Here is a 13,190-nt window from a genome sequence, read left to right as displayed (position 1 = left end):
CTTATAAGTGGATATTAATCATATAATACAGGATAAACATACTACAGTTCACAGACCCAAAGAAACTAAGTAGCAAGGAAGGCCCAAAGGAGGCTGCTTGAATCTCACACAGAAGGGAAAAAATAGACAGGAGAAATAGCTAAGAGATGGGTGGTATAGGGAAGGAAATGAGGATGAGGATCAGATGTGGGAAGAATGGGGGTGGGAGGTGAGAGGGCTGGGAGAGGGAAGGGAAACCAAGGTGGGGGCCATCTCTGAGGCATGCTGGAGACCTGTGACAGAGTAGGCTCCTGGGAGGCTATGGAGATGACTCTAGCTGAGACTCCTAGCAATGGGGGACATGGAGACTGAAGTGGCCATCTCCTAGCCAGGCAGGACTGCTAGTAGAGGGAGGGGAATACCAACAAACCCACAAAATCTTTAACCCAAAATTTACCCTGCCTACAAGAAGTTCGGGGATAAAGAGGGAGCAGAGATTAAGGGACTGTCTAATCAATGTCTGGCCCAACCTGAGACTCACCCCTCAGTAAAGAGCCAACCCCTGACACTATTAATGATACTCTGCTATGCTTACAGACAGGAGCCTAGCATAGCTGTCCTCTGGGTGTCTCCACCCAGCAGTTGATGGATACAGAGACCCAGAACCGAACATTATGAGGAGTTCAGGAGGTCTTGTGGAAGAGTTGGGGGAAGGAAAGAAGGACTCAGAGGGGACAGGAGCTCCACAAGAAGACCAACAAAGCCAACTAACCAGGGCCCAGAGGGGCTTGTGGAGACTGAAGCTCCAACCAAGGACAATACATGGACAGGACCAAGGCCCCATACATAGATGTAGCCAACAGGCATCTTGGTCTTCAAGTAGGTCCTCTAGCAAGTGGAGAGGGGGTTGTTTCTGACATGGACCATGTTGCCTGCTTTTCAATCACTTTCCCATGTCATGGCTGCCTTGCACAGCCTCAGCAGAAGAGAATATACTCAGTCCTGGTGTGAGTTGATGTGCTGGGGAGGTTTAATATGGGGGAGCTCCACTTTCCTGAGAAGAGGATGGGGAGAGGAGGAAGAGGGTGGCAGGGTGGGAGAGGAGAGGAAGGAAGTGGTTGAATTCAGCATGTAAAGTGAATAGATAAGCTTTAAAAAATAACTAAAACGCTTCTGCACAGCTAAATAAACAATCAAGTAAAAAGGAAGCATCAGAATGAGAGAGAATTTTTACCATCTATACATCTAACAGATGATTAATATTCAGAATAGATAAAGAAGTCAAAAAACAGTCAAAAAAACAAAGAACACAAGTCTTAAAAGTGCATAGAACTATAGATCTGAACAGAGAGTTCCCAAAAGGAAAAAAAAAGTGATTAAGAAATGTCTCAAAAAATGTTTGTCTTCTGCCTTAGAGTTTTTGTTATTCTGATAAAACACCATGACCAAAAGTAACTTGAAGATAAACGGGTTTATTTTATCTTCCAGCTTATAGTTCACCATCAAGAAAAATCAGGGCAGGAACTCGATACATGAATCTGGAAGCAGGAACTGAGGAAGAGGCCATGGATAAGTGCTACTTACTGACTTGCTCCTCCATGCTTCTTCAGTTTGTTTTCTTATATTACCTTAGGACCTACCTATCTACCCTCAAGTAGTACCACCCACAATGGTCTGGCACCTCCCACAACAATCATTAAGCAAGAAATAGCCCCCATAGACTTGCCTACAGACCAATCTTATGGAGGTTTTTTTTTTTTTCAGTTGATATTTCCTCTTCTCCAATCATTCTAGGTTATGTAACAGCATAAAACTAACCAGCATTTAAGGAAATGTGAATTTAGAAAAACTTTGAGATTTTACCTTATTCCAGTCAGAATGACCAGTCAATAAAATGACCCACAACAAATGCCTGAGAGAATTTAGGGGAAAAGGAACCCACATTCACTCTTTGTGAAATTGCCAACTGATCCAGCCTCTCTGTAATCAGTGTGGAGAATCCTGAAAAAGGTAAAAACAAATCTACCATATCCAGCTGTAGTACTCTTTGGCATATATCCACAAGACTCAACATCCTATTCCACAGATATTTCTTGCTCAACCATGTTCATTGCTGCTCTAGTCACAATAGCTATGAAATAGAAACAACCTAAATGTCCTGTAACCAAAGAATAAATAATGAAAATGTGGTAAATATTCACAATGGAAAACTATTTGACTGTAAAGAAAAATGAATGAATGAAATTATAGGTAAATGGATGATAATAGAAAATATTACATAGATTGAGGTAACCCAGGCCCAGAAAGGTAGTCCTCCCTCATATTTTCTCTTATCTCTGGCTCTTAGCTTCAAATATTCTTGCATGTCTGTCTGTGTTCCATCGTAGTAAACATCACTATCATCTTTAAAGTTGCCCAAGTTAGAAACTTAGAGTTGGTCTTGATTCTTGCCTATACATCATTGTGTACCTGGTTTTTCCAAGTTGGTTTATCATCTTTGTTCCCAACTTTTAAAATGACTTTTTCTGTGAAACAAAAGTAGAGTTTATTAAAGAAAGGTAGGAATTTTTTTGGTGGTGGGGGTTTTTTCTATTTGTTTTGTTTAGACAGGGTCCCATGTAGCCCAGACTGGCCTCAAATTCACTATGGAGCTGACAAGGAAAGCCCTCTTAAGTGCTAGGATTACAGGCATATGTCATCTACCCTTGTGTGCATTGGCACATAAACCCACACCCCCTCTACACAGATAAGTAAAACAACTGTTATTGTTTTGAGACGTAGCTCAATTGGTAGAATGTATGCCCACCATGCACAAAGCCCAGGGCTCCATCCCCAGCACTGGCATCATCAATGTGTGCTGACATGCCTGTAATCCTAGCACTTAAGAGGGCTTTCCTTGTCAGCTCCACATCTTCTTCATGTCTATATTCCCAAGTCTTCCCTGGCATATATATCCCCTAACATATAGTATACATCTTTGAAATAAATGTGTAGTAACATTAAGATTTTAAAAGCACAACTTTCTGTGAGGGAAAATCAATTAGGAATTGGGATTTCTTTCTTCATTAAAATTGCCAAAGTAGGTTTCTGATATATAATTTCTGATATAATATGCTAGAAATTCAATATTTTCTTTTTATCCACTGAACAGAAGAATTTGCTTTGTTTTCTTTAGCATTCAAGTATTTCATTGTCTTAAGCATGAAGGAACAGGTGGCAGGACACTGTTAGTGGATGGATTCTATGCAGCACAGCAAGTACTTCAGAAAGCACCCGAGGAATTTGAACTCCTCAGCAAAGTGCCACTGAAGCATGAATATATTGAAAATGTTGGAGACTGTCACAACCACATGATTGGGGTTGGACCAGTCTTAAATATCTACCCATGGAATAAAGAGCTGTATTTGATCAGGTGAGTACCAAACAACTATTCTCCCATGTGATACATTTATCCTATCTTTTGACTAGTGTATCCAACTATCTCCTGAAACCATCATTTGGCTGTCTTATAGTATCATATTCAAATCTACCTCATAGGCTCCACCCACCTTAAGCTTACTTTGCTAGATATTCACTCATTTTTCATTGAATGATATATCCACCAAATTGCCCAAATAAAAGACTAAAAGCCACCTTCAACTTGTCTATCTTCCTCACACTATGCAACCAATCTAGCTAGGTTCACCTACTAAAATTTTCTCAAAGTAGCCAGTGCTTTCTATCCACAATACCACTTTTTGTGTGAAACCACTATCACTTCTATGCAATACAGTTGATTTCACCCTTACCCACCTTTTATCCATTTTGTGTGCTATAGCTAGAGAAATATTTTAAATTTTTATTTATGTGTGAGGACATATATATATATATATATATATATATATATATATATATATGCCATTTCACATGTGTGAGGGTCAAGGAACACTTTTCAGGGGTTGGTTCTCAGCATTGGCTCAAGAAATCAAAGTCAAGCCAGACACGCCTTTAATTCCAGTACTTGGAAGTCAGAGGCAGGCAGATCTCTGAGAGTTTGAGGCCAGCCTGCTCTACAAAGTGAGTTCCAGAACAGCCAGGGCTGTTATACAGAGAATCTCTGTCTCAAAACAAATTTAAAAAAGAAATCAAAGTCAGGCATTTGTATGTATGTTATAGTATTTGTAACGTAAATATAATATATATTATATACCATATATTGTATAAATACTTGTACAGCAAGTCCCTTTACCTGCTGAGCCATCTCACTGGCCCTAAGGTAATTTTTTGAAAAACAAATCTTACTTTTTCTTTCTCCTCTTAAGATCCTGCATCCAAGGTGAGAAATGGTGGTGCATGCCTTTAATGCCAGCATTTGGGAGGCAGAGTCAGGCCAGCATAGTCTACAGAGTTAGTTCCAGGATAGCCAGGGCTGTTACACAGAAAAACCTTGTCTCAAAAAACAAACAAACAGAAGACTAACGAACAAACAAAAAGATCCTACATCCACTCAGTATCTTCCAAAGAACCCATTATTCTTATAACTTACACAATTCTAAATGGCTTGACCCCTTCTTACTGTTGTAGCTTCAACTCATACAGCTTGTCTTTTCTACACAAATTCTACCTAAAATATACTGCATTGCTTTAGGTTTAAGTTATTTTCCATGTTGTGGCCATTTTTTTTTAATATTTTACTTCTACAGTGCATTGTTCTTCAACAAATACTTCTTGTGTATCTACAAAGACACAGGCACTGTTTTTTATTCCAGAGATATAGTTGTGAGAAAATCATGGCTGTCACAGAATTCTCTTCTCATAAAAGGGGCTATTTTATTTTTTAAATCAAATATATAGCATATCAAATGATAATAAATACTAGGAGAAAATAAGGAAAGAGATATGGAGTACAGAGGCAGCTTGAAGAGAGCTGCAAAAGGTAACTTGATGTAGTACAGAAAGGGTCAAATCCTAGCTATCACACAATGATTTACGGCCTTGACCAAATTGTTTAACCTATTTATCATGAGTTTTTGATTTTCAATAATAATATCTACCATACCCAGTGTTAAAAATAAGTTGCCATCTCTGTTCTTTACCCTGGTAGGTAGAAGGAATTGTGTCAGTAGTAATTCCTTTTTCTTGTTTCCCAGAAATACTCCCTCAGTCGTCTCTTATATATCCACCATACAAAATAAGAAATATGTGTAACATTTTATTATGAACACCTTAACCAGTGGTAAAATCAGAATCATTTAATGTGGGGAAACCTCAGCCTGCCACCTACACTCCACCTTTAAGGTATTACTAGTCTTGTTATATTACGGAAAGCTCCATTTCTCTATCCACCTGCCATGGTTAGTTTTTATGTCAACTTGACACAAGCTAGAATTCATCTTAGAGGAGGGACCTCAATTGAGAAAATGCTTCCATAGCATTGGCCTGTAGGCAAGCTTGAGAGCATTTTTAAGTTAATGATTGATGTGGGATGGCCCAGCCCATTTTTGATCCAGCTACCCCTGGGCTGGTGGTCTTGGATTCTATAAGAAAGCTGGCTGAGCAAGCCATGAAGAGCAAACCAGTAAGCTGCACCCCTCCATGAACTCTCACTTCAGTTCCTGCTCCTAGGTTACTGCCCTGTTTGTATTCCTATCCTGACTTCCTTTGATAATGAGCTATAATGTCAAAGTTGAGACAAAATGAACCCTTTCTTCCACAAGTTGTTTTGATCATGGTGTTTCAACACAGCAATAGAAACCCTAAGACAGCATCTATCCACCCATCAGTTAATCATATCTTTTAAATATTTTAAAGAATATTACAGATATGACTATATTCTGCACTAAAATACTTTAATGTCTATATAAAATAGAGCTCAATATGGTTTTGTACCTTTTTGTTTTCAAGTTAAAAGGACACATAGTGATGTATTTAAATGTTAAATATAAATGTATGTATGTACTTCTGTGACATGAATCTATATCAATACATAAAATAATGTCCTCAATAGAGGAAGTACCTTTCTGTTTTCCAGTCAGCCCCTGCATATGCACCCCACTGCTTGTTTGTTTCTTTCTTTAAATTTAAAAATAACTATATCAAGTTGTTTATAGTTTGGTTTCATTATGATTGAAATTTCTATAAAAATCCCTGTAAAAATACTTTTTTGAATACATATTTTCATTTCAATCAAATAAATACATAGGAATGTGTATTAGTTACTTTTCTCATTGTTATGACAAAATACCCAACAAAAGCAATTCAGGGAAAGAAGGGTTTATTCTTGCTTATAGTTGGAGAGTTACATAGTTGGTAGCAGGTTATAACCAACAGTCAGGAATCAAATAGATATGAATGCTGTCACTCAGCTCACTTTCTCCTTTGTTTCCAATCCAAGGCTTTGGCCCATGGATTGGTGCCACCTACATTCAGGGTGGGGCCTCCTTACTCAAATAGGCTTCTCTGGAAACTCCCTCAGAGACTTGGCCAGAAGTTTTTGTCTTGTAGGTAATTCTAGATTCTGTTAAGTTGATAATCAGTGTTAATCATCACAGACTAGAACTGACATATCATAGAGTCCAGGCATGTTTAGTTTCAGCAAATAACATGTTCTACCAAACTACTTGTACTATTATACACCTTCTTAAGGATAAAAGTTGCAGCTGTTTCCCCATCTCCTATATCTCTCTTACCTAGAGTCCCAGTAGGATGTCCTCACATCTGTCCCAATCAAGAAGGACCCAGAGGGTCCTAGAAACCTACAAGAAGAACATCATAATGGGTGGATCAGGGCCCAGGGGGTCTGCTCAAACTATTGCACTAACCAAGGACAATACAAGCAGTAAACATCGAACCCCTGCTCTGATCTACCCAATGGACAGGACATTCTCCACAGTTATACGGAGAGCACAGACTGACTTAGACATGAACTCTGGTGCCCCATATTTGATGACCTCCCCTTGGTGGGGAGCCCTGGTGGCACTCAAAGAAAGAATAAGCAGGCTACCAAGAGGAGACTTGTTAGCCTGCGACCATAAAGTGGAGGAGGAGATCTCCCTCAGGCATGGACCTAAGGGAGGGTAATAGGGTGGGGGTGGGAGGGTAGGAGGAACGGGAGGATTCGAGTGATGGGAGAACAATTGAGTTGTAATCTGAATAAATTAATAAAAAAGAAAAAAGTTGCATCTGCTACAAGTCCTTGCCAGTACTTAGTGTTGTCACTTGTATTATTTTTAGCTGTTATTATAGATACTTTTTAGGATAGCCCTATGAGCAAGTGTTCACAGGAATTGGATAATTCTTTCTGCATGCTGCTATCAACAACAAGTAAAATATTAGAGAGATCCAACTACCTAAAATAGAAAGCTGTCACAGATTTACTCTTTCCAAGTTTCAGTTGCCATATGTGTAAAAGGGGGATAATAACAGTTTTCCTTCTAGGATGGTAAAATAAGCCAATGAAATAGTATTTATACAGATACCAAATATATAGAACTGGAACTTTCTAGAATGGCATTGATTATCAATACCCTATTGAATACTGATTCCTCACTGTCTTCCTCATATGAACATGGACTCCTAAAAGCCTGAAAGAAAGCACTATTTATTGTGATCTTTCATTTGATTCTGCGATAGTAGTCTTGTGAGGCCCACTAAGCAGGTGTTTATTTCTCATATCAGAAAAAAGAATATGTTTTGTTCATGCTATGTACTAAACCCAACAAATGTCATGTGATATCTTGAAGAGAACCTTTTTTTCTTTTAAAAGGAAGAATGTTGGTGATATCTACTAAAATCTGACAGTAAACAAGCCATAAATCCTATCCTTAAGTTTATATATACCAAGCAAAATGAATACTTACATTTACCAAGATATAAAATAGAATGTTCATGGAAGCACTATTTATAATCATTCCAAAGTGAAAACAGCTCAAATGTTCATTAACAATAGAATGGACGAATTATGGAATGATAATGCAGTTAAGTTTCATACAGCACCAGTGAAGAGTAACCACTACTAAATGATGAATTTTATAACTGCAATATTAAATGAAAGACACCAGAAACAAAAGCTGAGATACCATGTGGATCCATTTATAAAAAACTATTATAAACAATGTTCGGTGATAGAAATCAGAATGACAATTACCCTTGGGTAGGAGAAGGAGTGTCACAATAATTGGTATATCTCATTAGTAGTGACATGAATGTTACACCATAATGATAATTCAGCAAGATTTATTTGTGTGCTTTCCTGTATATAGTATACTACAGTTAAGTGTTAATTTTCCTTATCCAAAGGAGACATGCATTGTGTTTTCCTTTAGACAGAGTAAAACTATGTAGCTGTGGATGGCCACAAACTGAAAGAGAACTACCTGCTTCTACCTCCTTAGTGCTATGATTAGAGGTATGCGTACCACATCTGAACAGAAAAACATCTTAGCAAAGACTTTTCAGTGGTCCTCATGGTAAATAGATAAAGTCCAAGGCTTACCATGCCTTGAATAACTACATATATAATCTTGCTCCTAGCTACTTCCTCAATCATAATCTCCTGATTAATCAATATCTCAAAGAGATATTGGCCTGCTTCTTGGTCTGTAAACATGAGAAAATTCTTTCCAGAGGCACTGTATTTGCTAGTCTCTCTACCTTGACTATACATCCTCCAGCTTGTCATATACTTGATTTCTATTTATACAGGTACCTCTTCCAGTGTCACTTCTCCAAAAATTCCTTTAGCACTCAAAACCAAAAATTTTTAGTTACCCTTAAATGCATGTCACTGTATCTGAAACTAGCTAAAATTATCTTTGTATCCTCAACAGGATATAAGTTTCCCCAAATGTCAAATAATGCCTTCTATGTTCATTATTGCATATTTATTTCCTAATAAACCCCTGGCAATAGCAGGCGCTATTATTGAATGAATAAAAGACTGGAGGGAGATGTACGAGTAAAGCTGCCTACTGGGTTATATGCAGGGTTTTTTCCACAAAGGGAAATACTTGTGGAACAATCTCATTCTCTTTTTTTCCCTGAGACAGGATCTCTCTGTGTAGCCTTGACTGTCTTGGACTTGCTTTGTAGACCAGGCTGGCCTCAAAGTCACAGAGATCCACCTGCCTCTGCTTCCCTAGTGCTGGGATTAAAGGCGTGTGCCACCATGCCCGGCCTCATTCTGGTTTTTTACATATATAAAGGAAAACATTTAATTGGAACTGCCTTAAGTTTCAGAGGTTTATTCCATTCTCATCACAGCAGTAAGCATGGCAAACTTGGTGCTGGAGATGGAGCTCACAGTTTTACATCTTGATCCCCAGCACTCATTCTGTTTTTTGTTTTTTATCTTTTTCCTTTTTTTATTAATTCATTTATATTACATCTCAATGTTATCCCATCCCTTGTATCCTCCCATTCCTCCCTCTCTCCCACTTTTCCCCTTACTCCCCTCCCCTATGACTGTTCCTGAGGGGGATTACCTCCCCCTGTATATGCTCATAGGGTATCAAGTCTCTTCTTGGTAGACTGCTGTCCTTCCTCTGAGTGCCACCAGGTCTCCCCATCCAGGGGACATGTTCAAATGTGAGGCACCAGAGTTTGTGTGAAAGTCATATCCCACTCTCCACTCAACTGTGGAGAACATCCTATCCATTGGCTAGATCTGGGTAGGGGCTTAAAGTTTACTGCACATATTGTCCTTGGCTGGTGCCTTAGTTTAAGCGGGACCCCTGGGCCCAGATCTGTCCATCATAATGTTCTTCTTGTAGGTTTCTAGGACCCTCTGGATCCTTCTATTTCCCCATTCTCCCATGCTTCTCTCACCTAGAGTCCCAATAGGATGTCCTCCCCTCTGACCCACTTTCCTGGTAAGTGAAGACTTTCATGGGACATGCGCCTTGGGCTAGTGTCCAGTTATAAGTGAGTATATACCATTTGACTTTTTCTGCTTCTGGGTTAACTCGCTCATTATGATCATTTCTAGTTCAATCCATTTGTCCACAAATTTTGGGAATTTCTTGTTTTTAATAGCTGAGTAGTATTCCATAGTGTAAATGTACCACAGTTTCTTTATCCACTCTTCTACTGAGGGACACTTAGGCTGTTTCCAGCTTCTGGCTATTATGAATAAGGCCGCTATGAACAATCATTCTGTTTTTTAAAATAGCATTGCTTATACAACTTATGTAGTCCTCAACTTATATTGAGTTTAATATAAAAAACTCAAAATCTGCCTGGTGTGATGGTAGCACATGCCTTTAATCCCAGAACTTGGGAGGCAGAGGCAGGTGGATTTCTGTGAGTTTGAGGCCAGCCTGGTCTACAAAATAAGTCCAGGATAGCCAGGGCTACACAGAGAAACCTTGTCTTGAGAGAGAGAGAGAAAAAAAGGCTCAACTCTTTTCTGAATACTTTCATTACACTTTAACCAATACTTACTCCATGAAACACACTTCAGATAAAACCCCATATCCTTAAAAAACAAACAAACCAAAACAAACAAAAGTGGGGGAAAAAACCATATCCTGAGATGGGAGAAATCAACTGAAACTTAACTTTGACTCTCTGCCTCAAAGTCTCCAAAGAAAAGCAAATGTGACCAACAGACAGTGGAATTTTCTTTCTCTGGTGCTGTATTCCTAAAAGTGGTTTGATTCAGTGTCATTTCAAGTGTGAAACTAACAGTAAACACAGAGAAAACATTATCTAAAACAGTTAAATAAACAGTAAATGTCTTTATCATGTGTCAGGGATCTTTTTTTTCTCATGGTTCCATATAAGGTACAACAACTATGACCGGGCTGTCATCAACACTGTGCCTTATGATGTTGTCCATCGTTGGTATGTAGCACACCGAACCCTAACAACTGAGTTGAGAAGGCCTGAGAATGAGCTTTGGGTCAAACTGAAGCCTGGAAAGGTAGGTCCCAAACTCTATAAAGACATCAAGTAAATTTGCCATACAACCTCAGTGAAGAATGGAACGTTTTTAATATGTGTCATCATATTACAAAGGGAAATGATTTTTTTCTTAAGTCCTAGGTATTGTCCCTGGTCCAGCCATTCATTTAGATTATTGGAAGCAGGCACTACTCCATTTCTAGACACAAGACACTCTTATTTTAATGATTAAGGGACTTAAGTAGGATCCTTCCAACTTAATGATTCCATTTTCAAATCTTGATATTTCCTCTAACTAAAGAATAGCTTTAGCTTTTCACAAAACATAATTGAGAAAGTATAAATTGAGGATTACAGAGAAACCAGTGTCTTTATTTACTTTGAAAAAAAAGATAGTTGCTCAAAGAGTATAAGCTCCTTGAGAGCACAAAGTTTTTGAACTATTTTCTTTTTAATTGCTATTTAGACTGGTACAGGGTTAGACATATCTTATTTTCTCTTTAACTTGCTTAACTTCAAAAGAAAAATATTCATCAAATATAACCCATAGAATAATCTAAAGCTGTATCTTTCAGGTATCTCTTCTGATTTAGATTACCTAAGATTTGCCCTTGTTGTGATTGTTTACTCTCTCTTTTTTTTTTTTTTTTTTTTTTTTTACATTCACAGGTACTATTTATTGACAACTGGAGAGTCCTTCATGGAAGGGAATCATTCACTGGCTACCGTCAACTCTGTGGCTGCTATTTAACAAGAGATGATGTATTGAATACTGCTCGTCTCTTGGGGCTTCATGCTTAAAATTGCTTCTCATTATCACCTTCCTATTCTAAAAAACAGAAGCTTTTCCCCTAACCCTGAGAAACCTGTTAATTAAAGGGGGCTTCTGAACTATCTAATGTCAGCCATCTAGTATGGTAAGCCGTCTTCCAAAGTTATAACATGAACCTAAATAAGAATGCAGTACGTTCTAGAAATGATAAAATACTGATATAGCAACATTTGTAAAAAATTTTCATCTTTTATAATTCATTTGACTAATAATATGTGCTTACTTATATTTTGAATATATCCCATATCTTTCATTTCCTTCCAGTTTCAGCAGATAATGGAATATTGCTTTTCTTTTTAATGACTGAATAGTATTTCCTTGTGCATAATTTTTACTACCTGTTAATGAAAAACAAGGTTGATTCCATATTTTAGCTACTATAGATATTGACAAACATGGGTATGCAAATATTCTGTGATACACAGGTTTAATTTTCCTTTGGTATGTAACATACCAGAGAGGTCATATGGATACAATACTTTTTTTTTAATTCTAGAAAGTTGTATACTGTTTCCCATAATGAATATACCAATTTACATTCCCAGCAATATTTAATAAGCCTTCTTTTCAATGTACATTCCCACTAACCTTTGTAAATTTTGATGTTGATCATTGCGGTTGTAGCTGGATCAAAATGGTATCTCATTGTGCTTTGCATGGGCTTTTTTTTTCTGAAGGCTAGTAATGTTTACCAACTTTTCAGATAGCTCTTAACAATTTTATGTGTTCTTTTGAGAAATGTCAATCCAGAATTCTTGCCAGCTTTTAGTCAGTTGTCTGAAGTTCCCTATATGTTTAAAACAACATCACTATTTCATATGTATGGATAACAAATTAGCTTTCCTTTACTCTACTGATACTCGCGTAACTTTTGCCATGTGAAAACACCTTAATACCCTTTAAAGTCACCCAAGATTGCCAAACAGACAGCATTGGATTAGACAGCATCTAAGAGTTCTGCCACTCTTGTAGCTGTATGAGTTTGGGTATTTGTATAGATTTTCAGTGATTAAGTTTTAGTATACGGGTACATTAAGAAAAGTACCTAATTCATATGGTTTTCTGACAATTCTTTGGTTATTAAATGAAGTATTATCAGCACATATTGATGTCTATTAACAATGATTCATAGTGCATTTTATGCATTGGACGCTATATTGGGATTGGTTTTGTTGTTATAATAAAATATACTGATAAAAACAGCTTAAAGGAGAAAGGACTTATATTAGCTTATGGTATTAGATGTATACAATTCATCACAGTAGAAAAGGCATGGCTTAGGAACAGGAAGTTAGCTGGTTACATTTGCATTTGCATTCAGGAAACAGAAAGAAAGTAGTTGGTTGTAAATCCTCAAAACTCTCCACCAGTGACATACTTTTTTCAGCAAAAAGCTCTAATATCCAAAATATATAAAGAGCTCAAGAAATTAAGCACCACCAAACCAAACAACCCAATTAAGAAATGGGGCTCAGCAAGGACAATACACGCAGTAAAC

General features: G+C 37.7%; 1 protein-coding gene across 3 annotated transcripts in view; it reads left to right on the top strand.

Moving 5' to 3' along the window:
• Tmlhe (trimethyllysine hydroxylase, epsilon) overlaps positions 1-11,666 on the top strand; it is a 76,083-nt gene extending 64,417 nt beyond the window's left edge. For 2 of the 3 annotated variants that reach the window (XM_051141688.1, XM_051141689.1), the window contains exons 6-8: positions 3,155-3,391; positions 10,741-10,879; positions 11,530-11,666. In XM_051141688.1, coding sequence (XP_050997645.1) covers positions 3,155-3,391; positions 10,741-10,879; positions 11,530-11,661 — 508 coding nt within the window. In that variant the 3' untranslated portion in view covers positions 11,662-11,666. The remainder of the gene's footprint in view (positions 1-3,154; positions 3,392-10,740; positions 10,880-11,529) is intronic. The other variant, XM_051141690.1, reaches the window with a different exon arrangement.
• The last annotated feature ends 1,524 nt before the right edge of the window (positions 11,667-13,190 follow it).

The sequence above is a fragment of the Acomys russatus genome, chromosome X (genome assembly GCF_903995435.1).
Source record: "Acomys russatus chromosome X, mAcoRus1.1, whole genome shotgun sequence".
Taxonomy (NCBI): Eukaryota; Metazoa; Chordata; class Mammalia; order Rodentia; family Muridae; genus Acomys; species Acomys russatus.
This window is presented reverse-complemented; position numbering and strand designations above follow the sequence as displayed.